Source organism: Drosophila takahashii, chromosome 2R, assembly GCF_030179915.1.
Source record: "Drosophila takahashii strain IR98-3 E-12201 chromosome 2R, DtakHiC1v2, whole genome shotgun sequence".
Lineage (NCBI taxonomy): Eukaryota > Metazoa > Arthropoda > Insecta > Diptera > Drosophilidae > Drosophila > Drosophila takahashii.
In genome coordinates this window covers 30,149,646-30,174,544 of record NC_091679.1, presented here as the reverse complement: position 1 = coordinate 30,174,544, position 24,899 = coordinate 30,149,646, and the positions used below count along the sequence as shown (strand labels likewise).

The 24,899-nt window shown below is 47.3% G+C and overlaps 10 protein-coding genes across 12 annotated transcripts; 6 read left to right on the top strand and 4 right to left on the bottom strand.

The window, feature by feature from the left end:
- The first annotated feature begins 7 nt into the window (after positions 1 to 7).
- AIMP1 (aaRS-interacting multifunctional protein 1) lies at positions 8 to 1,115 on the top strand. The gene is made up of 2 exons (XM_017146343.3): positions 8 to 196; positions 254 to 1,115. Exons 1-2 carry the CDS (start codon positions 38 to 40, stop codon positions 1,049 to 1,051), a joined length of 957 nt encoding a protein of 318 aa, XP_017001832.3. The 5' UTR covers positions 8 to 37; the 3' UTR covers positions 1,052 to 1,115.
- Positions 1,116 to 1,747: 632 nt separating this feature from the next.
- On the bottom strand, positions 1,748 to 3,002 carry LOC108060539 (protein FAM8A1). Its single transcript, XM_017146255.3, has one exon. The coding sequence runs from the start codon at positions 2,902 to 2,904 to the stop codon at positions 1,891 to 1,893; it is 1,014 nt and encodes a 337-aa protein (XP_017001744.2). The 5' UTR covers positions 2,905 to 3,002; the 3' UTR covers positions 1,748 to 1,890.
- Positions 3,003 to 3,316: 314 nt separating this feature from the next.
- Positions 3,317 to 5,765, bottom strand: LOC108060577 (stromal membrane-associated protein 2). The gene is made up of 2 exons (XM_017146329.3): positions 5,432 to 5,765; positions 3,317 to 5,288 (listed from the first exon to the last, which is right to left on the bottom strand). Exons 1-2 carry the CDS (start codon positions 5,547 to 5,549, stop codon positions 3,931 to 3,933), a joined length of 1,476 nt encoding a protein of 491 aa, XP_017001818.3. The 5' UTR covers positions 5,550 to 5,765; the 3' UTR covers positions 3,317 to 3,930.
- A 14-nt stretch (positions 5,766 to 5,779) lies between these two features.
- On the top strand, positions 5,780 to 8,224 carry Spt (Spitting Image). The gene is made up of 7 exons (XM_017146328.3): positions 5,780 to 5,996; positions 6,054 to 6,221; positions 6,274 to 6,606; positions 6,659 to 6,980; positions 7,039 to 7,758; positions 7,814 to 7,915; positions 8,091 to 8,224. Exons 1-7 carry the CDS (start codon positions 5,916 to 5,918, stop codon positions 8,138 to 8,140), a joined length of 1,776 nt encoding a protein of 591 aa, XP_017001817.2. The 5' UTR covers positions 5,780 to 5,915; the 3' UTR covers positions 8,141 to 8,224.
- Positions 8,225 to 8,533: 309 nt separating this feature from the next.
- On the top strand, positions 8,534 to 9,672 carry LOC138912254 (uncharacterized). Of its 2 annotated transcripts, none has more exons than XM_070212257.1 (2): positions 8,534 to 9,084; positions 9,145 to 9,672. In XM_070212257.1, exons 1-2 carry the CDS (start codon positions 8,536 to 8,538, stop codon positions 9,256 to 9,258), a joined length of 663 nt encoding a protein of 220 aa, XP_070068358.1. In that variant the 5' UTR covers positions 8,534 to 8,535; the 3' UTR covers positions 9,259 to 9,672. The 2 variants fall into 2 exon arrangements, with proteins under 2 accessions (XP_070068358.1, XP_070068357.1); XM_070212256.1 differs by having other exon boundaries at positions 9,142 to 9,669.
- Positions 9,673 to 9,761: 89 nt separating this feature from the next.
- LOC108060578 (uncharacterized) lies at positions 9,762 to 10,253 on the top strand. The gene is made up of 2 exons (XM_017146332.3): positions 9,762 to 9,987; positions 10,043 to 10,253. Exons 1-2 carry the CDS (start codon positions 9,762 to 9,764, stop codon positions 10,240 to 10,242), a joined length of 426 nt encoding a protein of 141 aa, XP_017001821.3. The 3' UTR covers positions 10,243 to 10,253.
- Positions 10,254 to 10,785: 532 nt separating this feature from the next.
- lin (protein lines homolog) lies at positions 10,786 to 14,371 on the bottom strand. Its single transcript, XM_017146327.3, has 2 exons — positions 13,895 to 14,371; positions 10,786 to 13,833 (listed from the first exon to the last, which is right to left on the bottom strand). Exon 2 carries the CDS (start codon positions 13,792 to 13,794, stop codon positions 11,314 to 11,316), a length of 2,481 nt encoding a protein of 826 aa, XP_017001816.3. The 5' UTR covers positions 13,795 to 13,833; positions 13,895 to 14,371; the 3' UTR covers positions 10,786 to 11,313.
- A 615-nt stretch (positions 14,372 to 14,986) lies between these two features.
- Pgi (glucose-6-phosphate isomerase) lies at positions 14,987 to 20,917 on the top strand. 2 transcript variants are annotated; one of them, XM_070214067.1, is made up of 6 exons: positions 14,987 to 15,378; positions 15,524 to 15,661; positions 15,897 to 16,479; positions 19,535 to 19,774; positions 19,838 to 20,366; positions 20,431 to 20,917. In XM_070214067.1, exons 2-6 carry the CDS (start codon positions 15,528 to 15,530, stop codon positions 20,619 to 20,621), a joined length of 1,677 nt encoding a protein of 558 aa, XP_070070168.1. In that variant the 5' UTR covers positions 14,987 to 15,378; positions 15,524 to 15,527; the 3' UTR covers positions 20,622 to 20,917. The 2 variants fall into 2 exon arrangements, with proteins under 2 accessions (XP_070070168.1, XP_017001786.1); XM_017146297.3 differs by having other exon boundaries at positions 14,987 to 15,661.
- Positions 20,885 to 24,693, bottom strand: LOC108060563 (WD repeat-containing protein 43). The gene is made up of 7 exons (XM_070214066.1): positions 24,361 to 24,693; positions 23,765 to 24,294; positions 23,226 to 23,711; positions 23,044 to 23,172; positions 22,828 to 22,977; positions 21,224 to 21,321; positions 20,885 to 21,166 (listed from the first exon to the last, which is right to left on the bottom strand). Exons 1-7 carry the CDS (start codon positions 24,664 to 24,666, stop codon positions 20,994 to 20,996), a joined length of 1,872 nt encoding a protein of 623 aa, XP_070070167.1. The 5' UTR covers positions 24,667 to 24,693; the 3' UTR covers positions 20,885 to 20,993.
- Positions 21,329 to 22,424, top strand: LOC108060565 (uncharacterized). Its single transcript, XM_017146298.3, has one exon. It carries the CDS (start codon positions 21,401 to 21,403, stop codon positions 22,307 to 22,309), a length of 909 nt encoding a protein of 302 aa, XP_017001787.2. The 5' UTR covers positions 21,329 to 21,400; the 3' UTR covers positions 22,310 to 22,424.
- Positions 24,694 to 24,899: the final 206 nt, after the last annotated feature.

The window sequence follows — 24,899 nt, the reverse complement described above, 5'->3', positions numbered from 1 at the left end:
CCGGACGCGACTGTGGGCAGTAAGAAGAAGCACGGCAATGCTGCGTAGAACTGCCACGACTGTGGGATCCGCATGTAAAAATTACGGCCTAAATTTCAAGAAATTCGCGAAAAACCGAAGAACCATGGCCGATCTGCAGCAGATTGCGAGCAACAATGAGCGCGCCGAGGCGCTGATCAACTCCATTGAAGCGGAGGCAAGTATTCCAGGCCGGCAGTGTCAGTGATCTCAGTGATAACCTCCTGCCCACCAGATTTCCGGCCTCCAGCAGCAACTTGTGGCTCGCCAAAAGCAGGAGCTGATCAAGGAGAACGCCGCCCTGGCCAAGGAGGTGGAGGCCGCTCTGGCCCAACTGGTGCAGCTGGAACTGCGGAATGGCAAGAAACAGATACCGGTGCCGGGATCCCGAGGATTCTGCACCAGTGCGGCTCCGGTAGTCCCAACCGCTCCCGCTGCTGCTGAGGCTCCCAAGGCGGCGGCCAAGGAGCCCAAGGAGAAGAAGGTCAAGGAGAAGAAACCGGCCGCCGAAAAACCAGCCGCCGCTGCTCCAGAAGCTCCCGTGGACGTGGGCCGTCTGGATCTGCGCGTGGGCAGGATTGTGGAGGTGGGTCGCCATCCCGACGCCGACAGCCTGTATCTGGAGAAGATCGACTGCGGCGAGGCGGCGCCGCGCACCGTGGTCTCCGGCCTGGTGAAGTTCGTGCCGCTGGAGGAGATGCAGAACCGCCTGGTGGTGGTCATGTGCAACCTGAAGCCGGCCAAGATGCGCGGCGTCACCTCGGAGGCCATGGTCATGTGCGCCTCGACGCCCGAGAAAGTGGAGGTGCTTAGCCCGCCCGCCGGCGCCGTTCCCGGCGATCTGGTCCACTGTGAGGGCTATCCGCGCCAGCCGGACGCCCAGCTTAATCCCAAGAAGAAGATCTTCGAGGCTTGTGCCCCCGATCTGATGACCAACGCCGACCTGGTGGCCTGCTACAAGGGCGCCGCCCTCCATGTGCCCGGCAAGGGCAACGTGGTGGCCCAAACCCTGAAAAACGTCAATGTTAAGTAAGCCAATAAACGAGAGAGAAAAGCTTTAAAGTGAATGAATAAATGAGACATCACCTCCTGTAAAAGATTCGCTTTAAACATGGGTCCTTTCACCACAGAATTCTTCCAAATTAATAATATAAATCCTAAGAATTTTGTGTAGTAAACTTTTCAGATCTTAAATAGAGCCCTGCGTGAATTGTTAAATTTTTGTTTTATAATAGTATGCCATGAAATTTCTGATTTGATTAATTTAATTCTATGTGAAATAAATTTATTGATTTTCTTATTCATTTCGAATTGAATGAATTTTTTGAATTTGCCAGATTTTTTTTGTGCCTTCTTTTGAGAACAAAAAGTGGAAAATTTATAACAAATCAATGTCAGATTTAATCACAAAATTTTGGCCCTTTCTTCTTCAAAAGAAATGGTCGTTTCATTCTATTCTATTAAACTCAAAATTCAAATTCATTCAATTCTATTAAACTCAAAATTCTTATTAATTCATTCATATAAAACACAAAAATCAAAATAATTCATTGAATCCATTTATGCAGGGCTCTAATCTTAAAGTACAAAGTGTATCTGAGTTTGGCATGATTTTCATTAATATACTCCCTGTTACTCAAAAACTAAGAGTTTTTAAGGTTTTCTGAGTTATTTGTCAACTTGTGTAATACTTTAACTCTTATTTGCAATTCCTGGCAATCTATATCAATCGTTTATGAGATTTAATTTTATTTCACAGAACAGCAGTACATCACGACATTAAATTTAGCTAACTATAACGTCTATTTATATATGTATGCATAGGAAAGAGTCTAGAATTCCTATGCACTTTGGCTGGTTCGAATTCCGTGCTCAGCGGTTTCGCGGCGGCGGTGGCACTTGCGTGCGGAATACGGCATTGGAATCGGTCTCCACCACTATCGTCTTGGTCATGATGTCGTAGGCGGTGCGGTTGTTCTTGAAGAATATCATCACGACGCAGATGGGAAAGAGCAGGGTCATCACCAGGTTCTTGGCCAAAGCGCGGGAGAAAGAGCGCATCAGTGTGGGCGTCTGGGCGGGATAGAGCAGTGCCCTCATCGGCTCCCTCTGCGGCTGAAGAACGAACTGCGGAAGAGCGGGTGCCTGCAGCGGCATCACCGCCTCCACATAGTGGATGCGGATCTTCATGAGAGACTTTCCTGGAGTGGCTCCGTTGTAGAGAAACGTCCACAGCGCTTCGTAGCAGCAAACTGTAAGCTTTGTGAGCAGTTCGATGAGCAGCAGGTCGGTGGACATGGTTATAAAGTCGAACGAGATGTCGAAGAAGTTCACGAAGAGATCATCCTCGTCCAGAGTGCGCCGTATGACGTCCTTATCGAAGTCCATGTCGAACAGGTTGACCACCCCGAAGGTGATGATGATTTTCATTATGAATAGGATGAACACGTCGATGGTCTCGGCCACCGCCCGCTTCCAGAAGGGAGCCACCACGTACTCGTAGCCGCCCAGTCGCTGAATGGTCTCCAGCTGCGCCGCCTCGTCCAGGATTCGCAGGCGACTGAAGTTTTGCGCCGCCGGCGGAGGTGGTGCAGCTGCAGGTGTTCCCGCTGGTGGAGCAGCCGCTCCTGCTCCCTGAACTGGTGGTGGTGGCAGAGGAGCCGCCGGCTGGGACTGTCCGGGCTGAAAGGCGACCGATGGAAGGCCAGCGGAGGACATCTGTCTCTGGAACATTGGGTAATTGGCCATCAGGTAGTAGGGAAACATAATCATTGCGTTCTGGGCCATCGTCGCCTGTTTGGCCCACTCGGCGAGGCTGGCGAAGTACGCCTCCTTGGTGGTCTTCTCCTGGAGCTTCTGCCCCGTCTCCTCCGCTTTGTTACCCATTTTTCTGTCCCTTCTCTGTGGGTGAATATTTTTATTTGGCCTTTGCTTTATTTTCTTTCCAAGTTGACGTGTATTGCAGGCGGCGGGGTGTGCCGGCGTTTCGTGGTGAATGGCAAAGCTAACCCTTGCCTGCGAACGGCAAAATGGGCGGGGAAAATTAGACAAATTCAAACTGTTGTCAGACTTTTCATCTTTTGATAAGTGAATATCTTTAGATAACCCAAGGAAAAGTAGTTTATACAATATAAATAGACCTAGAAAGGTTTATAGAAGGTACAAATTTTTGACCAATAATATATCCCACATTAAAAATTAAACTAGGAAATTAGTTTTTAAGTTAAACAAAGGATTATAAATGAAAAGATTCCTCAACCCAAACTTAACTATTTAAAAAATGAAATAATCGGCACACTTACAATGGTCTGAATATTTTATTATTACACAGTTCGAAGTGGTTTGATTTATTCCTTAGACATAGCAACTTAAAAATCGAATACATTAAATCCGTCGACTACCCAGCCATGATATTTAAGACTCTCATTGACAAACAGGCGTGTGTACGTTCTTAGGGATATCAAGCATTTAAAAAGTACATTGCCAGAACTCCATTCTTTGCACTCACACCCTGGCGTGGACGATTTGTTTATGCATGCGTATCAAATACCTAGCTAATGTTTCAAAATAACATGTACATTTGATTGGGAAGTGCATTAAGTTTCGTAGTTCAATTTTAATTAGTTGGGTGTTACACGTGTAGTATGTATTTATGGTATAATTGGAATAGATTTGAACGAGCAGACGAGCGATTCTTGGTGGACATGAACATCGTTTAATACAGTGGCTGCTTGCTTGCCATTGAATTCTTCTATAAATACGTATAGTTTTGCTCCGTTTTGCTCTCAGGACAACTAACTAAATTGGCAAGTTGTTGTACAAATCGAATGCATATAAACAAGCGCCATCGACGAACACTCGTGTCTTAAAATTAATTAAAGGAATACAACTACATAAATACACACGCTGTATTTATTGCCAGACATTACCGATATTAAGGTTTCCAAATTGTTGGTTCAGATTTGATGGGACTGAGGATCCGCCCGATCCCTGTGGCTGGCTGCCCAGGTTCATTCCACTGGGCAGGGGCTGCATTAGGTTCATGGACAGGCCGCCAAGCTGTGGGTGCTGCTGCTGCTGCTGCTGCTGCTGTTGCACCGCTCCAAACAGCGGCATCCCGCTGAGAATGCTCTGGTTGGTCTGCATAAGATTCGTCGCAACTCCCTGGCTAGGAAACTGGGCTCCAGCGAAGCCATGGGAGCCACCCATGCTCATGGCGGTGGCACTGCTGATTGGTGCGTTGCTGAACGCATTTGGGGCAGCCATCACCGGGGAATTGTACATGCTCACCGAATTCGGGGGCGTCATAAACTGGTGGGGTATCTGCTGTTGCTGCTGCTGATGCATGTAGCCACCGGGGGCCATGCCAGTGAAGCCGCCAAAGTTCATCTGAGGATTGTGGGCCGCTGGCGCATTGCCGTAAAGAGCTAGGATGCTGTCCTTGGACATCTTGCCGGACTGATCCTTCTCGCTGCTGCCGGCGGCGGCGGCTCCCAGAGATCCCTGGTTGAAGAAGTCCTGCTCCTCCTGGGCCAACGAATTGGGCTTCGCGGCCATCAAATTGGCGACGTCACCGTTGCTGCCGTTGTTCGGCTTATCCGGCTGTTCGGCGCTGAGAAAGCTGGTGAAACTCTCGTTATGCAGGTCTTGGCTGGCACTGGTCGCCGCCAGGGGTTTGGTGGGCGAGGACAGGCCCAAGAGGTCGCTTTCGCCGCCGCCGCTGCTGTTCAGCTGGACGCGCTGCGTCGTCTTGGGGCTGCAGCCGCCGACCTGGTTGGGTTTCGGCTTGGGCAGCGGTGCGGGCAGGGGGGCGTTCTTCAAAGCCGACGACGATCCAGTGGCTCCAGACAAACGCTTCTCACCGCCACTGGAGATTCCCACGAGGCCCAAGGAGGCCTGCGCCTGGGTAGACTTCTTCTTGCGCTTCTGCCGCTCCAGCTCCTCGTCAATCTCCTTGGCCCAGTCGACTTTGGGCGGCGAGGGCGGCACCCATTCGCGGGCCAAGTACTTCTTGTGCTCGTACTTGGCTCGGATGAAGTTCTCCAGCGCAGTGTCCGTCTGCGGCCGGCGGAATCCGTCCGGCAGCTGCGCTTCGTAGACGGCGCGTGCCCGGGAATTGCCCATTTGCTGCAGGGAGATCACCTGCTCCGGCGTCCAGGTGTCCAGGTTCACCGACTTGACGCGCGATATGTGCACGCCCAGGTTGCGATGGATGCCGGCGCAGCGGATGCACAGGAACATGCCCAAATTCCAGGAGGCCCAGCGGGGACCTGAAAAAGGTAGTGAAAAAAGGGGTGCCATTCAAAACGCTTTTCTTGCAGTGCATCTGCATGTGTGTGCTGTGTGTATATGCACATTGGTGCGTCACCAAGAGGCGTATCTCTCGGAGATCCGCGAATCCCAGTCTACCTACCCTTGGCATCGCAGTCCACGCAGTATTTGTTGTCCTCGTCGCGGAGCATCTGGGTGAGCAGCGTTTGGCATTTCTCCTGGATCAGCTTCGTGCGCTGTCCCGCATTTGAGGAGCTCATTTTCCGCGATTCTTTCGGTCTCTGGGGCCTGCTTTTCGTTTGTTCTGGCGGTGCGCGACTTTGCGACGTGGCGTGGGCGACGGGAAAAGTAGAGTTTCTAGCTTATCTCTGCTTCACATGGATATACAACACCAGCGAATTACAATTTTCTACAAGTTTTTGCTACCGAAAAAGGCGATTTTTTAAAACCCAGTTGGCAGGTCCGTGCGAGAAAGTCGGCTGGCAACTCCCCTTTTAAAAATACCAAACGGTTTGGTACTAACGCCTGTCTGGCCTCTTGCCATTCACACGGAACTCAAGCCACCTTTTCAAAAAAGTTGTTTACTTTTTTCCAGCGAACAATTAAACTCTTATTAACCACTAAATATGGAGGTTTTAAGGAAGAAACTAGAGGCCTGTCTGCAGATTTTAAACAGCACTAACGCAGGCGATGCAAACTGGTTGAATGTGAGTGGAAAGGGGATAATGTTGCGTCGAAAAGGATACTCACCTGTTGATTTTCAGGACTTGTGTGCCTTGTTATTGGACTACTCCACCTTGGTTCACAGCTCCTTGTGCTCCCGAAAGCAGAACGAATCCTCGGAGTTGGTTTGCCTCTGTCTGAGCCAGATTCTCACCTGCATTCGCCAGGTGGAGAACACCATGAAGATGTCGGGCGGTAGTTCACATTCGGTGGGTAATTTAATAGTAAAATGAATAGTAAATAACTCTCTATTTAAACCAGGCCAGTCATCAGAATGTTTACTTCCTGGATCGCATTCGGTGGTGCCTCAAACGCCTGCTGCATCTCCACAGCGAGGACTCGAATGGGGATGCACTTACTCCGGAACGCTCCTTTCTGCATCTGATGGACGCCACGCTGGACACTTTGGCTCTGTTCACTTCCTACAATGAGGAGAACTCGGATCCCTTAAGCTTTCCCCAATCCCACCAGGAAGTACTTGTTCTCAGCAAACAATTGCGTGCCAACATAGATTTGATCCTGAGTCAATCCCTGGGATTCGCCAATGTGGCTTTGTCGCAGGACAAAAGAGCTCTCAGTGCTTTGTGTCAGAAGGTTAGTCTATCAAATATATCAAAAAACCTACAATAACCGGGTTTTCCCCCAGGTAATCCGCGAGTGCAACGCCTTTCAAGTGGAGTGCAAGGTGCCCAGTGCCTCCTACCACTCCGTACTCAAGCTGAGGGCCATGACCTTGGAGCAGGCGCTCTACCAACTGGAGGACTTTATCAACGACGCCCTACTGCGCTTGGTATTCACCTGCTTTCTGGACTTTGACAAGTTTTCGGTGGACAAAATAAGAAACCTGCTGAGAAAAAGCACGGAAGATGATGCCGTAGCCGATGAATTCATAGCCGACTTTGATGTGAACATCGATCGGGCCACCCAGATTGGGATATTTGCCATTTCCTTTGCCCCGAGCTTGAAAAGTATGGCCTAGTTAATAGTATACCAGATCACATTTAACTCTAGTATCTCTCTCATTAGTGAAAACCATGATGCGCAGCTGTCTGGCCTCCTTTGAGTCGCTGGACACCAGTCTGATACCTTCGCTGCAGGCCCATGGCTCCGAGCTGCACTCGGACATCCTGGAGCAGCACTTCACCGAGGAGGTGGCCAAGTTCAAGGCGGCCCTGCAGGAGATCATCGACAGTCGCGCCCTTCTGGGTTGCTGCTTAGAGATACTGAGCTCGGGCATTAGTGCCACCGAGAAGCTGTTTGATAAGCAGCGATTGGAGGACCTGGCCCAAGTTTCCTTAATCTTAATTGAGCACTTTCAACTGGAGGTCAACCGAAAGGGGCTGACCGAAACGAAGAACCAGGCGGGAGAGGAGTACTACGCGCAGTTCATTCGGATATTGCGCGAGTGCAAGGCCATTTTGATGTGCGCATCCCAGGTGGAGCCGCAGCGAATCCTCAAGCGCTTCAAGATCCTGCGCACGATCTTGCGCAAGCTGCACGGCTGCCTGGGCGTTGGCCAGCAGGAAGAGAAGCACCCTAATCCCTTAGAACCCCTCTTAGTGGTTGAGACGAGCGATCCAAATGGCGATAATGCAGATTTAACCCAGTTTACTCGCCGAGGGGGAAGTATTCTCTACGACACAGAGCGTAGGACTAGAGTAAATAGAACAAAGGACAATAAGCTGACCGCAAATACCTTGGACATTAAATCGGAAAAGGCAAAACCTAATGGAAATGTTTTAAGAAGTAAGTGGCCTCCAATTTATACAAATTATTTATTTAATTCTAATGATATTTTTAGGAGAAAGTTTACGAACTGTTATGTTCAAGCGCCAAAATATAGCCGAAAGCAGAAAAATGTATACCACGATCAGCAATCAGTCCACAGATCTGGAGATCACAGGTAAATATAACATTTTAAGGGCCGTTTTCTCGTCCGTTTGTTAAATTTATTGTAGGGTTAAAACAATGATTTCCCATACGATTTCAAGGGGTTAACTCTACTTTAAATTTACCAAACGGACGAAAAAACGTCCTAAATGTCGAAGTTTACCATGTGAAATATTATTTTATTTTAGATATACTCGAGCAACTCACTGGAATGTCCAATGGCTACTTTGAATGCTGAAGCATTTTAACTATTTGTACATAATTTTATAATATTTAAGTTCATATAATTTAAGGTTCGCAATTCAAGAATTCAAACTTAACGGACATTAGCACTTGAATGTCATAGGTCAGTTTAGGCATACACACAAACATGTCCATACATGTTTCGTGGTGGCGGATGGTGTTGCATCCGGGACAGTTTTTCCTGTTGAAAAAGTAGAGCAATAAGTTCAATAAAATACATAGAAACAAGAACACTTTGTCATCGCCTCGCCTGTGTTCGTTTGACCTTTAAAGGATACGAGGATACATCCGTGCATTACCAATATGTGAAGCTGTGACCCTATCGATTTTCCCCCTCAATCATAAAACAGGATTCGCAGTCAACAGATACACACAGTCTTAGAAACAGTAATGAAATCGCCAATTGTGGATAAAGCTAATCCTTCGGATGAGATCAAGTTCCGAAAATCGAGTGTCGCGAGCAGGGAGAAGGATACGAACAACCATCATGTGGTTCCGCTAGGCATCCTCGTCGTCCTCTGCACTGTGTATCTTATGGTGGCTGGGGTGCAGCGCAACTACAAGTACTATTTCAAGCCGGGCGTGGCTGCTTTAGATCTAAATCAAGCTGAGGAATCCCAGCCGGAAGCCTTGGAGGAGGAGTCCCCAGATACTTCCTGCCAGAAAATGGATATTTTTGCCAGGAAATCGGATCGGAATCCTTCCGCTCACCCAGTTTCTAGAAGATCCCAGGGCAAGGCCACCAAGCGAACCAAAAATCAAACTGGAAATGGGGTCAGCAAGCAACCCCGATTGCAAACAACCTCCCCAGAGGGCAACAAGAAAAAGGAGGCGACCAAGAAAAGCAATACGGCGGAGCCCATCATCTACCTATTCGCCTTGGTCTTCATATATCTGCTGCTGAAGGCCGCCTCCGACATCAACCAGCACTACAAATCGGTAAGTCTATATAGTATACCCCTCTATACTGAACCCTTAATATAACATATTCGACAGCAGAACAAAGGGGACAAACGCCTGCGGCGCTGCTCCCTGCAATCCTATGCTCAAATCCACAAGCAAGATCGACGGGCCTCAAAAGGTATTTCACCAAAATCTTTGCCAAAATTTTAACTCGCTGGGCCAGGTGCTTGTACACCGTGTTAACGAGGGATCAAAATGAATTGTTATCTTATAAAAATCTATATGTATCTACTACTATGAGTTAGCCAGTTTTCTGTACTGTAAAGCACTGTCCACTCTTGAATGGGAGCCATGTATTTTCGGACTTTTTCGGAAAATGCTTTGTATATTGTGTACCTATAGTCTGTCCTTTTTAACTCTATACATCTATAAATCTCTATCCTACAAACCGCACTTTTTCGCGTTCGATATTGCGTTTAATATCTGTGTTTTTGAACGACCTCCACTGTTTACCTCCCCTTCACTTCTCCGTGAAACTGTACTGAATGTAAGGTTGTATATAAAATATTACTGTCCTATATGTGTACGTAAAATAAATCAATTACTATGTGCTTTCCTGTGATCAATTTAAGTAGCCGTATTAGATTGTGTTTCATTTCCTCTGCTTTCAATGGGACTTTCTCTGAAACTGATCTCCATTTCCCCATACATATATGCATGACCAAGTTGAGGAGTCCCCGATATTCCGGCGCAGGCATGTGCTCGGCGAGGAGCGTTCCGTGTCGGTGGATCGCTACAAGTACACCCAGAACGAGGAGGGAGGGTTCACAAAGTCTGCTCCGAGGGTTAAGAACTACCATCATAGGGTCATATCCCCCTTGGCCAGCAGGCCAACTAACCAGCATCCCTTTTGGCCGGGTTCCGAAGACACTCGCATGGGTAAAGTCAAACTAAATGTGCCACGTCCCATAAGACCAACTATTTTCTTCTCTAGGGGGCCGCCAGAATCGACGCTCGTCGGTTCCGATCAGCATTGATTACCAAACGGTTCACCTGTCGGGGGCACATCCACCCGAATTGGCCAGACGCGGCTCGGTGATAAGCCTCACTGGACCTCAGAGTCCGGATCCCGGTGCCCTGCCAAGTGGAGCTGTTGACCCAAAACGTCGCGTGCGCATGATCAATCGCCATTAATGTCCAAGCAAAGAGACTACCAAAGTAGTGTTGGGTAAAAACTGCTCATTTGGGTGAACAATGTTCACTTGTTCTTTTTTTCCCAATAAGTGAACTCACTCAGTTTGCTCACTTGTTCACTTACTTGTTCACTTGCTCACTTGTTCTGTCCTTAAATGTATCATTTCCTGTGAGAAATCAGCTGATTGACTGTAAAACCGAATGCAAAATGCATTCTAATAATAAAAAAAAATACTTTTTGAGCCAGAAACAGCAAGAGAGCAACTGAGTAAGTGAACAAAAAGATCAAATAAGAGAGCCAAACTGAACAAGTGAACAAAAAAGAGCAACTAAGAGAGCAAAAATGAACAAGTGAACAAAAAGGAGCATGTGAGCAAAAATGAACAAAGGAAATGAAATGAACCAAAGTGAACAATAAAGAAGGAACATGTTCATTCACTTAGCTTAATGAGAAACTCTTTTTTTTCATTCACTCATGAGCAACCCAACACTATACCAAAGAGACTACCGAATTTGAACACAATCATTTTAAATAGCACACTCTGTAGTTCTTAATGCGTTTCTTTTAATCAGTTAATTAAGTTGTATTATTCAAGTGTTTTAAAAAACGTACAAAGAGCATTCTTCTCGAAGACACCGAATTTACGCCCACTTTTCGCGGAGAGTGAGCCAACGTTTGCCATCCTATTGTACATTATTCTACTTAGGGCAAGATTAAAAAAATCTTAGTGTCTAGCGTAGTGTTTAGTTTGGAATTCAGTACCTATGATATTACCATTAACTACGAACTAACTACGAACTTGTGATGCTCATTACAATGACAATTACATACAGTTATGTATCTATGTGGGTTAAAAGACCTAAAAGACCTGCGAAGCGGATGAAAGGGTGCCGGAACTTAACTATCGTAAACGCTTTACTGGATCGGGGTGTGGAGATATGGTCGAGCTAATACACGTATATCCTACAAGGCTCCTCCTCCATCATTGAATTTTGCGCTAGTTTCTCCTATTCCATTAAATATTAAAATAAATTACGTATTTTAATTGCATGTGGGTTGGAAGCTTGCACTCAGCTCAGTTCGTTGCCCTCGTAGAGGCTCTCGCAGCTCTCCAGCAGGCGCAGCACCGGCGATATGTCGTAGGGATACAGCTGGCGCGACACCAGGCGGGATATCTGCAGGCGCAGCCGGATCAGCACACCCATCGCCTCGTCCAGCATGGCGCTGCCCATGCCAAAGGTGTGACAACTGTGCACAAACATCGTCCAGTTCATGCGTATGTACTTGAGCAGGCGCAGCAGGTAGAGCAGGAAGCAGGTCTCGTTGCTCACCAGCAAATCCAGCAGCAGGTCGGAGCTGTTCGAGGTCATCTTGAGGAACTCCAGGAAGGTGTACACCGGATTCAGCATGGCCACCAGCTCGGGAAAGGCATTATTGCGGAACGAGATGCCCGACGTTACGTCCAGCGTGCAGACCATGGCCTCTATCAGATGGTCGTCCTGGTCGTCGAACAGGTGGATCAGGATCTTGCTAAAGTGGCACTCCGGATGGAACTCCAGCGTCTGCTTGATGAACGTCTCCAGCTTGCTCAGCACATCGCGGATCGAGCGCTCGATGAGCATCATGTCCTGGAAGGCATCGTAGTCGCTGGAATCGATCGAAGAGTCGGAGGAATCGCTGCGAATCTCCTTCACCGTCACCGCTATTGACTTTAGCACTAGGAGAACCATCTTTTGCAGCAGCGTTTTGTCCATTTCAATTAGATCTCCGCTTTCTCCTCCTTCCTGCTCGGCATTCCCTGCTATCGCCGCAGGTGCCAAACTTATAGTTCCGCTGGCATAGACCAGTGGCCGGCCATTGTAGCCAATCAGGCTGACCATGTTGTCCGGCTGGCGGCGGGGCAGCGACTCCAAAATGCGGAAGCCCCGCACGTGACAGACAATCTGGTGCGCCAGCTTGCACGTCTCCTCGGGCAGCATGTCCTGCAGCGCCAGCGTGGAGCCATAGCACAGCGCCTCGTTGAACAGGCACAGCATCTGCTTGTACACCGTGCAGGACAGACTGTGGCTGAGCAGCAGCTCGAACTTGTCCAGCTGGGCGTAGTAGGGACGCGTCTCGTCGATCGACAGATTGGCCTTCACCGAGATGATGTTCTCCCACAGCTGCAGGAAGTTGAGCACACAGTGCTCGGCCGCATCCTGGTGCGTTGGCGCCATCAGCTCGGACATGTTCTTCACCAGCGTGGGCCACTTGTGCTCCAGCTTCTGGATGGTGATGCACTTCAAATGCGTCGTATCGAAGCTCTCCGAGTCGGTGAGCGTGACCACATGGCAGCCGCTGGACTGCTCGACGCTCATCGCCTCGTTAAAGTGCCGCCTGTGGCGTTCGCGGCTGTCGGGCGACGTTTCCCGATCCGCCTCCGCATCCTCACGAAACTGCAGCGCAAAATAGTTGGTGGCCAGCGGCTGCTCCTGCACGGGAAAGTGCATGTAGCTCACCGAGGCCTCCGTGGCGAGGGGCACCACCGAGGAGGCTGAGCTATTCGCCGCCGCCATCCAGTCATCGTCCAGCGGATGAATTTCCACATCCTTCCACTCGACAATCCGCTTTATGATGTCCAGGCTGAAGTGGATCTTCTGGACGGCCGCCTGGTCGAGCTGCTCGAAGTTAAACAGCTGGTCGACGATCTTCTGCAGCCACTCGTCGTTCAGCTCCTGCTTGGCAATCACCAGGAATGCGGCTAGCACACGTCCCGCCAGGAATTGCACATACGAGTTGTCGTAGCCGGCCAGCACGATGATCTCGTCGATGAGCTTGTGATCGTTGCGAATCAGCGCGTCGCAGACGTCCATTATCCGCGTGCAGATGAAGCCCTTGGCGTTCTGCTTCAGGTAGATGTCGAAGAGCAGCTGCAGGTTGGACAGGAACTGCAGCAGCTTGTTGGTGGGCCACTCGCGCAGGTAGGCTATCCGCTTCTGGCCATTGGTGTCCTGTGAGTAGTGCGACTGGAAGGGCTTGCGCAGCGTTCGCTCCGAGACGCCGCACAGGCACTGGCGGGTGAGGGACTGCTCGAACTCCAGCATGTCGTCGATGGTTGCTGCCGCTGGGATGCAGTTGCTCGTGCTGAGGGACAGCAGATCGGGCAATTTGGCCGCCCGGTCCACCTCGTCCTGGGCGGCATCCGTTTGGCCGTGCGGCTCTGTGCTGCTTCCGTTTTGTGGCAAGATGTTGTGCAGCAACTGGGCGTAGGAGGCGGCCCGGGAGCTGCAGGGCGTGGTGGTGGGCGAGTTGTTGGCGCTGCTGGGCGTGGACAGGGAGTGCGAGTGCGAGGAGGAGGACGAGAGCGAGGAGCACAAATGGCTGTTGCTGTTGGCGTCCAAATCCAGAATGTCCGGCGGCTGGGGCGGCATTGCTTTGGCCTGCTGCTGCTGCTTCTCGATCTTCTGGCGCTTCGTCTGCGGCTGCTCATTGGAGGTGGCTACCGTGGAGCAGGGACAAACGTCGCCCTCTCCAGTTCCCGCTGCGGATTTAGTGGTGCTGCTGGTGTCCATCCTTCTCGGTGACGTGCCCGACGTACTGGGAATGGTCAACTGCAAGCGAAATGTCCGGATGAGCAGCGAATCTAAGCGGCAGCGAGTCACAGCCACATACCTATATATGTACCTATACCGAATCCGAACAAACAGCTTCCGTGCTACGCGCACACAAGGTTACGTGTGCAGACGCTGTGGCCTGGCTTCTGGGGGCGTCTCTCCGGGGCTCCTTTGTTAAACTCCGACTTTCTGGTGCGGATCAGAACGCTCTAGCAGCAGCCAGGCGCACTGACTGCTCCTCCAAACATTTTAAACGGCCACAATTCGATTTTCACACACTTGTTGCTCTCTGCGGGGCCAGCGACATTTCAATGTTTGTCTTGGTTTCACTCCACTCGCGCCTCGTTTTCGGCCCTGGCTAAGAGTTTCGGTGGGTCGGCGCTTTATTCACTTATCAACAGCCTCTGATTGTTTCTCTGCCGCTGCTTTTATTTTGGTCTTAATACACTTTATTATGTGGGAAAAAACAAAAATTAAGTGCGCGTCGCCATCTTTTAGCGAGTTTTAGCCACCTGGTAACCCTGCGAACGCAGCGTTGCCAAATGGTTCTTGGCCTTGGCGTTAGCGGTATATAGCTATCAGAGTTCACCACCAGGTTTGAAACACAGGTACGTTATTACTGAAAGTTCATATTTTATCATTTCTGAAATAATTTACTTGTTTCCTATTATTTAAGCAACTGATGGCCATAGACTCCAAAGACGTAATTTGTTTGTTGCATTAATTTTTTCATTGTTTCGCCAAAAAATAAAATTTTCCATGGGTGAAAATCGGGATCTGGGTTTTTGGTAAAAAATATAAGTGTTTCTGGTTGTTTTTTTTGCTATAACTGTAATGGGTTCAAATAAGAAAAAAGTCATTTTATCTTCAAAAAAGGGTTGATGAGTTGCTTATGACTACTTTGACGTTTTTTTCCGTAATTAGGTATACCAAAAACGTGATTATGAAAAGTTGGAAGGTTGGAGCTTAGCGGAAGATCACTTTAAGTTGTCGGAGACCATTTCCTATTTTAATTTTTTTTAATTTCGCCAATAGTAACCGCAAGGATATGCTACGCGGGAATAACTGCTTCTCAGGGACGTAGATGTGCCCGGTGGGATTAGCGTTTTAAGTCATCCGATAGTAGGAACCTGACAACCCTTTTCCCACGACGTTGCCACATCGGGGGAAAAGTATGATTTTGGCGGCGGTTATTTTGTTTCCAAAATTCCAGTTTACGTCCTTTTTTCGATCTGCTGCGATCATCTAGGAGCAGGGAGCCCCAAGCTCAGATCAGCCAAGTCCACACAGTAAATTCGCACCCAGTCCAACCCAACCGGCCGAGCCAAACAAGAGCGCGGCCGACGTGGCAACACTCGCTTGTTTTTCATTTGACATTGAAAGTGCTTGCGAATTCCAGAAAGGACGTTGGAAAATCGGCGGCCGCTCTCAGTACCTTTCAAAAGCAAACACGGCGAAGTTGTGGCGCGGTGCTCTGGAGATTTGCCGGAGCCAGATAAAACCAAGTAGCGGACGACTGGGCAGCCTAGTGCGCGTTTATAAGTGAAGTGTCGCGAGTGACAAAAGCAGTTCACCTGTGCTCTCTTTTCCGTGCGCTTCAAATTCCGCTCGCCTTCTAAAGAGTCCACCTTCTCCCACCTTCTACTCCGCATCCAATCAATCCACCCGCTGTTCTTGAAAACCATAGTAAGATGGCCGGCCCACTTCCTCCGCTGAACCAGGAGGCAGCCTTCCAGAAGCTGCAGGAGTACTACGACAAGCAGGGCAAGGACCTGAACATCAAGGATCTGTTTGTCAAGGATGCTAAGAGGTTCTCCAAATACAGGTGGGTTATTTTTCGGGATTTCGCCTCCGAGGGTTAGAGTTACGTATGTAGTGCCCGTGCCCCTACATACATACATTTGTGTATCCCCCATCGGTTATTCTCACTCTCACTTTCACCATCGGCAATCGAGTGTCGTCGCCACTCGATTTGTCCTTGCGTAAGGTCACAGCAACGACCTCCGAATCGTACTTGCTCTGAGGTCAAACGCTTTCCGCTTGTCTCGTTTCTCTATCAGCCTGCGCCTGCACACCCAGAACGATGGGGAGATACTGCTGGACTACTCGAAGAACCGCATCAACGACGAGGTCTGGGAGCTGCTCCTCGCCTTGGCCAAGGTGCGTCGCGTGGACGCCGCCCGGGATGCCATGTTCTCCGGCCAGCACATCAACATCACCGAGAACCGAGCCGTTTTGCACACGGCCCTGCGCAATCGCGGCACCGATCCCGTCCTGGTCGACGGCAAGGACGTGATGCCCGACGTCCGGGCGGAGCTGACCCACATGAAGGAGTTCACCAACAAGGTCATCTCGGGCGTTTGGCGCGGCTGCACCGGCAAACAGATCACCGACGTGGTCAACATCGGCATCGGTGGCTCCGATCTGGGACCGCTGATGGTCACCGAGGCACTGAAGCCATACGGCAAGGGCCTCCACTCGCACTTCGTCTCCAATATCGACGGCACCCACCTGGCCGAGGTGCTCAAGAAGGTCAGCTACGAGACCACGCTGTTCATCGTCGCCTCGAAGACCTTCACCACCCAGGAGACCATCACGAACGCCACCTCCGCCAAGACCTGGCTGCTGGAGCATTCCAAGGAGGTAAGCTATTACTGTGTTTATACGATGCCGAATTCACGCAATCATTTCACGCTTTCAGCCGATTCGTGATTCCCATCGTATAAACATAGTGTATTATTCACATAATTTTTCCACGAAAGGGTTTGCTTTACTTGACCTCAACTGATAATACTTTTGGTTAAAGATAATTCCACTAAACTACTAGTGATTCAAGGCTTTTTCTATTAGTTCGATATGTTTAACATGTTATACCATTTAATGCTAAACCCTAAAGAAAAACCCTGAAAAATTAAAATTTAGAATTAGAATAAATACGTATTTTTAAATTATTTAAATTAATTATTTATTTAAAATTCAGCATTAAATGTTTTTAATTTAATAATCATCATGAGTAGACAAGATAATAATATAATAATAATAATAATATATTGATATGATTATATGTTCAATATGTATTTCATATTTAAATGATTTAATCGAAGTTTTAGAAGAATCAGAAGAAAGCCGTATTTTTAAATTATTTAAACGATATTTATTTAAAATTCAGCATTAAATGTTTTTCATTTAATAATCATCATGAGTAGACAAGATCACTATGGACGGCAGTCCATGTAGTGACGAAGCGCACCAGGAGAGTGTGCGAAGGCGACTACTATTATATAGCCGCAAAATTGAAAATCTGCTGTGATAGTCCGATCGTAATGAGTAATACACCAATCGAAAGGTATTGCAAAAACTTAAAGGATTGCATACCAAGACTTTAAGAAAATCAATTGGCTTGGGAGAGAGAGCGGTGAAAGTGAAAAAGTGAAAATTTCGAAATTTGGAGCTGTTGGGGCCGGTGGGGATAAATGCCCCATCGCAATGTTTTAGTTGTATTCCTTTTGAAAATACCCGTCGAATGAGGGGTCATTTGTCAAAATCCGACGCTCAGTTCAAAAGTTATAGCCAAAATAAGATTTCCTTCTTCTTCCCAAAATGAAAATTTAATTCTGTTTGTCAGTTTGTCAGTTTGTCAGTTTGTCAGTTTGTCAGTTTGTCAGTTTGTCAGTTTGTCCAAAACATGTTTCTTAAGTTTTGAAAATTTAATATGACGTTCATCCCATCGATATAAAAAACTTTTGTTCTACCACTTTTGGAAAAACTCGCTAGTTTAGCGGGAAAACAGCTATAAATAGCTAAAATTCGGAAAACCGTAACTTCTATACTACTAAAGCTACAGACTTGTGCTGCATCTTGTTTGAAAGGTATTTTTAAATGCTATAAACGCCTTCTATATGCAATTTGTGTAAATGTAATAATTAAAAAGATATGAACAAAAGACAATTTTTTAAAACTTTTTTTTTAGCTTTTTTTTATTTTTCTCAAAAACGGCTCTAACGATTTCCTTGAAAACTTTAAACTGTATACCCCTTGAGATTCCTTAAATTTTGGTATATAACACATTACTGTAAAAAGTCACGTTTAAAAGTTATTTTTATACGAAAATAGCCACTTTTGCCAGCTCGAACAACTAAAGCTTCCTGAGTATTGAATTTTGTGTGAGGGTATCCGAACTGTATTTTAGGGTCATGGAATCAGTAAATTTGCACTTAAGAGTTCCATATAGGAATCTTTTGTTCTACGACTTTTGGAAAAAGCCGCTACTTTAGCGGGAAAAAAGCTAAAAATGGCTAAATTTCGTTAGTTTGTAAGTTCTACACTACTAAAGGTACAGACATGTGCCATACCTCGTTTAAAAGGTATTTTGAAATACTTTTTAACTTCATTTGTTTAAATACAATGGCTTACAAATTATGATTGACCAATTTAAATTTAAATGTATATATTAGCTCCTATGAGAGCAAATGTAAACAAACAAAAACTTCTGATATCAAATAAAAACACCTCTTAACGAGGTAAAAAACTAGTGACGATCGCACCTTCAACATACAAAAGTTCTGATATCAACATTTGTGACGAAAAATTATTACACTCGTCATTAAATAGACTTTCTAATATTTTTTTTCATTCGGCACGCTGCAATAGAAAATGCCTGTGAAGGGAAAAAGGCTGGAATAGTCTGCTAAGGCAGGCCGAATGAGAAAATATTAGAAAGTCTATTTAATGACGAGTGTAATAATTTTTCGTCACAAATGTTGATATCAGAACTTTTGTATGTTGAAGGTGCGATCGTCACTAGTTTTTTACCTCGTTAAGAGGTGTTTTTATTTGATTATAAATAAGATAATAATAATAAAACAAGAAAGGAAGCTACCTTCGGCCAGCCGGAGCTTATATACCCTTGCAGATAAAAGAATGCTCACTCGGTGCAGTTCCAGGGATTCCAGATTCAGCGTTTCTATTTATTTAAATTTTGTTTTTAGGTAGTCAAGAATCAAGAAGCCTACTGCCTACAAAGTTACAATGAATTTTCTTACATTTGTTTGAATATGCCTATGGGAGCTTTAAGATATAGTGGTCCGATCCGGCTCGCTCCGACATATGTACTACCTGCAAAAGAAAGAAGACTTTCGGGAAAGTTTCATCGCGATAGCTTTAAAACTGAGAGACTAGTTCGCATAGAAACGGACAGACGGACAGACAGACAGACGGACAGACGGACATGGCTAGATGGACTCGGCTATTGGTGCTGATCAAGAATATATATACTTTATGTGGTCGGAAACGTCTCCTTCACTGCGTTGCAAACATCTGACTGAAATTATAATACCCTCTACAAGGGTATAAATATATTGATATGATGTACTGTTTCAAGGTTTTGTTTAATTTTTTTTTTTTTAATTTTATTTCATTTTATTTATTTTGGTTTTATCCCAGTGCTACAGGCTAATATAAGCCTTTTAGTTATGGCACCAGTCACTTCGGGTACAATATTTTTACATTAGTCATTTTTTAATTTTATATGTTCAATATGCATTTCATATTAAAAGGATTTAATCGAAGTTAATGCTAATTTAAAATGGAGAAATATTTATTTATATTTTGATTATCATCAGTAGACAACATTTTTTAGTAAAAATTTAAAAAACTCCCCTTTTCTGACCCATGTTCATACTCCGCTTTTCCTTTTCAGCCCGAGTCCGTTGCCAAGCATTTCGTCGCCCTTTCGACCAACAAGGAAAAGGTCACCGAATTCGGCATTGACAGCGCCAACATGTTCGGCTTCTGGGATTGGGTGGGAGGACGCTACTCCCTGTGGTCGGCCATTGGACTCTCCATTTGCCTGTCCATCGGCTTCGAGAACTTCGAGCAGCTCCTGGATGGAGCCCATTACATGGACAACCACTTCAGGTCGACGCCGTTCGAGAAGAATGTAAGATCAAGCGTAATGAGCTATTGAAAGATATTGTTTTAAACCGATAAATTATCTTTTCAGGCTCCTGTTATCCTGGCCCTTCTCGGCGTTTGGTACTCCAACTTCTTCAAGGCGGAGACCCATGCCCTGCTGCCCTACGATCAGTACTTGCACCGCTTCGCCGCCTATTTCCAGCAGGGCGACATGGAGAGCAACGGCAAGTTCGTGAGCAAGGCGGGCAAGGCCGTGAAGTACAGCACAGGTCCGATTGTGTGGGGCGAGCCGGGCACCAACGGCCAGCACGCCTTCTACCAGCTCATCCACCAGGGCACCCGCCTGATCCCCTGCGACTTCATTGCCCCCGCCCAGACGCACAATCCCATTGCCGGCGGCAAGCACCACAAGATCCTGCTGTCGAACTTCCTCGCCCAGACGGAGGCCCTAATGGCCGGAAAGACGGTGGACGAGGCCAGGGCCGAGCTCACCAAGGCTGGACTGTGCGGCAACGAGCTGGACAACTTGCTGCCCCACAAGGTGTTCGTTGGCAACCGGCCGACCAACTCGATTGTGGTGAAGAAGGTCTCACCTTTCACCCTGGGCGCTTTGATTGGTACGTTTAAGAACGATAGTTCTAACTCACAGACACATATTAATTGATTCAATTGATTTTCCAGCGCTCTACGAGCACAAGATCTTCGTGCAGGGCATCATTTGGGACATCAACTCGTTCGACCAGTGGGGCGTTGAGCTGGGCAAGCAGCTGGCCAAGGCCATCGAGCCGGAGCTGGATCACTGCAACGAGGTCTCCACGCACGACAGTTCCACGAACGGCTTAATTAACTTCATCAAGGCCAATTGGAAGTAATCATCTGTGGCTATTTGTTGCAAATTAAAATGAAATGTTGACACAAATGCTCTAATTGTTAGTAGTTTCTGAGCCGTTCTTGAGTAGACGCTACGAACCCCCTGTTATTGGCACATTATTCAACTGTATCTATGAATTGGACTCCTCGTTTGTTTGTTTGCTTGCTGCGTATCGATAAAATCTCATGTCGGAATTAGACCAACAAATGGCTCACCCTATTCGTTGTTGCACGTAGTTTAAAACCACAAATAAAATTTGATGAATTCGGTGTAGAAAACTGTGTGTTTGGAAAACAATTGTAGTTTAATTTCTTGCGGTACGGCAAACCAAGGAATTGCATTTAAACTTAATGTAGGGGGAGCGGCAGGCTAGTTAGTCCATGGATTCATCGGAGTCTGTGTCCGCGTTCACATCGTCGGTCGCCAGATCGTCGTCTGCCGCCAACTCATCGTCCGAAACCATCTTCGAGCTGTCGTCCTGATCCTCCAGGTCGCTCCAGTTGTTCTCAGTCACCAGCGCATCTTCGACAGCCTCGGTTGGATCCTCTGCAAGCAATTGGTTTGATTCTTCGAATCTGGCAGAACAATCTCTTAATAACTCACCTGGGTCCTCGTCCAGAATTAAGGCGTTGCTATCGTTCAGGTGGTTGTCTGCATTGCGCTTCATCTGGCTGATTATCAGGTTAACTCGCCCCGTAATTCTGAAAAGAAGGCATTGAAAAATAGAGACTTATTAGGGTTTACAGAATAAATACACCACAAAATCGAATCTAAATTTAAATGGATCTATTGTGCATCGATGCTGTGAGCTATGACCACTCTACCAGTTCCCATTACGCGAAGACATCAAATCAAAACCTGGGAGCTCCAGTTGGACCAGGAAATGCTCTGCCCATTACCAATATACCCAGCGTGACGAGTGTCATCAATCTGTGCAACAAGCCGATCTGCGATGACGCCGACATGCAGTGCATCGTCGACCTGGTCGATGGCACTATCTGCGAAGCTCTAACCATAATTGAGTCGGATCCGCGGGGTCTCTTTTGTTACAGATTCCCCAAGCGGATGAAAATGTCCTCCATCAGCATGGTCTCCTCAACCTACACGGACACAGTTGTGGCCAGCGGAGAGGACGATGGCTCGATCACGAATCACAACACAGGTTATCTGGGTGTTTCGCAGACTGGATCTGGTTCCAGTGGCCTAACGCGCAAGATGCTGACCATCGCGGATTTCGAGTACTCCAATGCCATCGCGGACATTAGGGATTTCGTCAGCCGCTGGGAACTGTCGCCGGACACCAAGTGCGTGGTCATCAGCAATCCCATTCGCCACGAGGTTCCCATCAAGGGAACCATTCTGTTTGTGGATGCCCATTTCTCCAGGCCAACGCCGCGGTGTCCCAATCCTCTGGCGGTGGCCAAGGTGCGTTTCATCATTACCGTCTCCAAGGTTCTACTCCGTCACTATCCAGTGATGATCACCTACCGCTTTGAGGGCTACAATACGCTGTACTATGGCTTAGGCGATCGCTGCCTTAATTCATTCACCTTTCAGCGCTTCTTCATCGACACCATTTTGCACACCAAGCTTACCTTCTTCGCTGCGATCTCCGAGTGCCGTCACGGCACCATTGAGAAGCCCAAGCATAATATCAAGTTTAAGCATCCCAAGAAGTCGGACAATTGACTTTTTAAAATGTTTTGAATCTGCATAACTTCAAAAGTCACGGAGTTATACTAATATAAATGCACAATTTCAATCTAATTAAAAATCAAAATAAAACAATTTACTGAAATATGTATGTGTGGACTTTAACAATGTAATGAAACCACTCTATAGTTCTTCATAGAACTTCGGATAAAACCAAATTATATTACAAGTTTTTAAAATTATATTGGTCCCATTTAACAATAATGCTACGATACATTATAAAATGTATACCATACCCTCTCCAAATAAAAGAGCCCCTAAAGAAATTAAATAATTCTCCTGTTTAAGATTGTGACTCAATCGAACGAACAGTAAAAGTTTAAAACTGATCCCGTCTTCCAAATAAGCTGATTTCTTTTTCAGAATTGTCGAGCACTAACCGATCTTGAACCCAAAAATGATGGATGAATGTAAGAACGAACAATAGAATAAATACTAAAATAATTTGCCATTAAAGCCCTTGTTTCGTTGTCTTGACCTTCTTGATTACTTACTGTAGTGCTTCCGACAGGCAATGCATGCGCTGCTCCGCCACGCCGAGGCAAACGGCCAGCTTCTCGCGCAACGCCTCCTTGTCCTCTGACATCAGGACACTCGTGTGGGTGGAGGCCAGTACGTGCAGCCAGCGAAGGGCGGAGCTGACACTGAAATAAAGGGGAGTTGGGTAATGAAACTATCTATCAAAGGATTTCGCCTTTTTTCCCACTCACTTGGCGTGCTTTCCTTGCAGCAGGATGGATAGCTCGTTCACCAGGGAACTCACATACTCGAGCGGCAGCCGATCCAATGTCAGCTGTATCGTCTCTGTATCCTGCGTACTCAGAACGGCTTGTATCATCCTGAAAACATAATCCTTTTAGTAATCTTTAATTGATATTCGATTATATCTTACGTTTGATCTTTGCTGTGTAATGCCTGCATCAGCAGTTGCGTTTTGCTCTGTGTCTGCAGCTTGCCGCCGCTCAATTTGGTTCCCTGGATCTTCAGGTGCTGCAGGCGCGCCTCCATGGGCACTTCGTTCTGCACCTTCTTCTGCGAGATGGGCAGTGAGCTGTTGTACTCCACGTTCTTTTGGCTCACCACGGGCTTCAGGACCTTGGTGGCTGCCTGAAAGCCTTGCTGCTGCTTTCCCTTTTTTTTCGCATATAGTTTTTTGGGATCAGCGCGTACAATAACATTCAGTTTCTCCCCATAGTTGGGTGTAAAGCGTTCGAACTGCAGCTGCTGGCGACTTCCGTAGCCGAAGAGGATTTCATGAGAGCGCGTTGAATCGGTCACAAAATGTGCGGCCACTGCAAGAATGGGTTCCACGGTATCGGCGCCATCGGACACGATTTGCAGCGACACCTTGGGCTTAACGAACTTCTCGGCGGATAAACTGTGAAGGGAGGTTTGTAAGTTTTGTCAACGCCTTGAATTCAGTAGTCTCACCTATTAACGTTCAGCAGGTAGATGTGTATATTGCCATTGCGCGTTACGCTGGCCACGCGCAGCTGGCCGTCGTCGCGCACCTCGCTGGCCAGGCAGTAGGCCAAATCCTCCATGAGTAGCGTGCAGGCAGAGGGCTTGTTCTTGCCCTTCCTGTCGATCTTCCAGAAGCAGATAACGCGCTCCATCTTGGCGGTGGTCAGCACGAACTCAGTGCCATCGGTGCAGGCTATGCCGCTAATGGCGTTGATCTCGCCCGAGTGGCCGGTGAAGGTCTCCACCAGCTCCTTCGTCTTCACATCGTACACCTTCAGCTGGCGAGAGCCGACGGCCAGGGCGCGACTCTTTTGCAGATAGGCTATGTTCTGCGGCTTCTCCGGTCCCACCTGCCATTCGGCGATGGAACGCTCCTCCGTCAGGGACCAGACGACCACCCTGCAGTCCGCACCAGCGGTGTACAGATGCCCAGCGTTGTCGTAGACGATGGCGGTTACTGGTCCATCATGGCTATCGCCACTAAGCGTTCGATCAATCTGCAAATGTCAATGGAGGTTTAACTAAGGGTTCTTTTAGTTTCTAGGTCAGTAGCTTTCACTCACCTTTCCCTCGGCCAGAGAGTATATGACTACTGATCCCTTCAGCGTGCCCAGGGCGATGTGTAGCTGCTCACCGGCTGCATCCTGGGCCTGGAGGCTCTTCCGCGACTTCTTGGGCCGCGGGCCGGCCAACGAGACCCACGTGAGCGCCGTGCAAGGCCCGGATACCTGGAGATTGGGCGTAAACTCCTGCTTCAGCGTGTTCGTCTCCGTGTCCCATATCCGCAGAATGCCCTGCTCGTCCACCGAGGCAAATAGTTGGCCACCATTGGGCGAAAACCCCAACACGTGCTTCTTGCCCAGCGACATGGTTTTTTTTTTGTTTTGAATTAGAGATGCGCTTGGCCTAGTGTTTTTTAACGCTCACGAACGGCCTAGAACGTGTCACGCACGAGTCACGAGTGTAGGCATCTACCAACGTAATTTTACCCTGTAATTTTGATAATTTTTTAACATTTTAGAATTTAAATGGTATTTTAAATAAACAAAATGTTACTTTTTGAACTAACTTTATTTGCATTAAAATATTACATATTTAATAT

Coding starts and splice junctions, on each gene's coding strand:
- AIMP1 (XM_017146343.3), top strand. CDS start 38: ATGCTGCGTAGAACTGCCACGACTGTGGGATCCGCATGTAAAAATTAC. Junction 197..253: donor TCAACTCCATTGAAGCGGAG/GCAAGTATTCCA, acceptor CCTGCCCACCAG/ATTTCCGGCCTCCAGCAGCA.
- LOC108060539 (XM_017146255.3), bottom strand. CDS start 2,904: ATGGGTAACAAAGCGGAGGAGACGGGGCAGAAGCTCCAGGAGAAGACC.
- LOC108060577 (XM_017146329.3), bottom strand. CDS start 5,549: ATGAGCTCCTCAAATGCGGGACAGCGCACGAAGCTGATCCAGGAGAAA. Junction 5,289..5,431: donor CGTGGACTGCGATGCCAAGG/GTAGGTAGACTG, acceptor TACCTTTTTCAG/GTCCCCGCTGGGCCTCCTGG.
- Spt (XM_017146328.3), top strand. CDS start 5,916: ATGGAGGTTTTAAGGAAGAAACTAGAGGCCTGTCTGCAGATTTTAAAC. Junction 6,222..6,273: donor CGGGCGGTAGTTCACATTCG/GTGGGTAATTTA, acceptor TATTTAAACCAG/GCCAGTCATCAGAATGTTTA. Junction 7,916..8,090: donor CACAGATCTGGAGATCACAG/GTAAATATAACA, acceptor ATTTTATTTTAG/ATATACTCGAGCAACTCACT.
- LOC138912254 (XM_070212256.1), top strand. CDS start 8,536: ATGAAATCGCCAATTGTGGATAAAGCTAATCCTTCGGATGAGATCAAG. Junction 9,085..9,141: donor TCAACCAGCACTACAAATCG/GTAAGTCTATAT, acceptor CATATTCGACAG/CAGAACAAAGGGGACAAACG.
- LOC108060578 (XM_017146332.3), top strand. CDS start 9,762: ATGCATGACCAAGTTGAGGAGTCCCCGATATTCCGGCGCAGGCATGTG. Junction 9,988..10,042: donor TTCCGAAGACACTCGCATGG/GTAAAGTCAAAC, acceptor TTTCTTCTCTAG/GGGGCCGCCAGAATCGACGC.
- lin (XM_017146327.3), bottom strand. CDS start 13,794: ATGGACACCAGCAGCACCACTAAATCCGCAGCGGGAACTGGAGAGGGC.
- Pgi (XM_070214067.1), top strand. CDS start 15,528: ATGGCCGGCCCACTTCCTCCGCTGAACCAGGAGGCAGCCTTCCAGAAG. Junction 16,480..19,534: donor TGCTGGAGCATTCCAAGGAG/GTAAGCTATTAC, acceptor TTTCCTTTTCAG/CCCGAGTCCGTTGCCAAGCA. Junction 19,775..19,837: donor CGACGCCGTTCGAGAAGAAT/GTAAGATCAAGC, acceptor TTATCTTTTCAG/GCTCCTGTTATCCTGGCCCT.
- LOC108060565 (XM_017146298.3), top strand. CDS start 21,401: ATGGATCTATTGTGCATCGATGCTGTGAGCTATGACCACTCTACCAGT.
- LOC108060563 (XM_070214066.1), bottom strand. CDS start 24,666: ATGTCGCTGGGCAAGAAGCACGTGTTGGGGTTTTCGCCCAATGGTGGC. Junction 24,295..24,360: donor ACTCTCTGGCCGAGGGAAAG/GTGAGTGAAAGC, acceptor TGACATTTGCAG/ATTGATCGAACGCTTAGTGG. Junction 23,173..23,225: donor TTACACAGCAAAGATCAAAC/GTAAGATATAAT, acceptor TTATGTTTTCAG/GATGATACAAGCCGTTCTGA.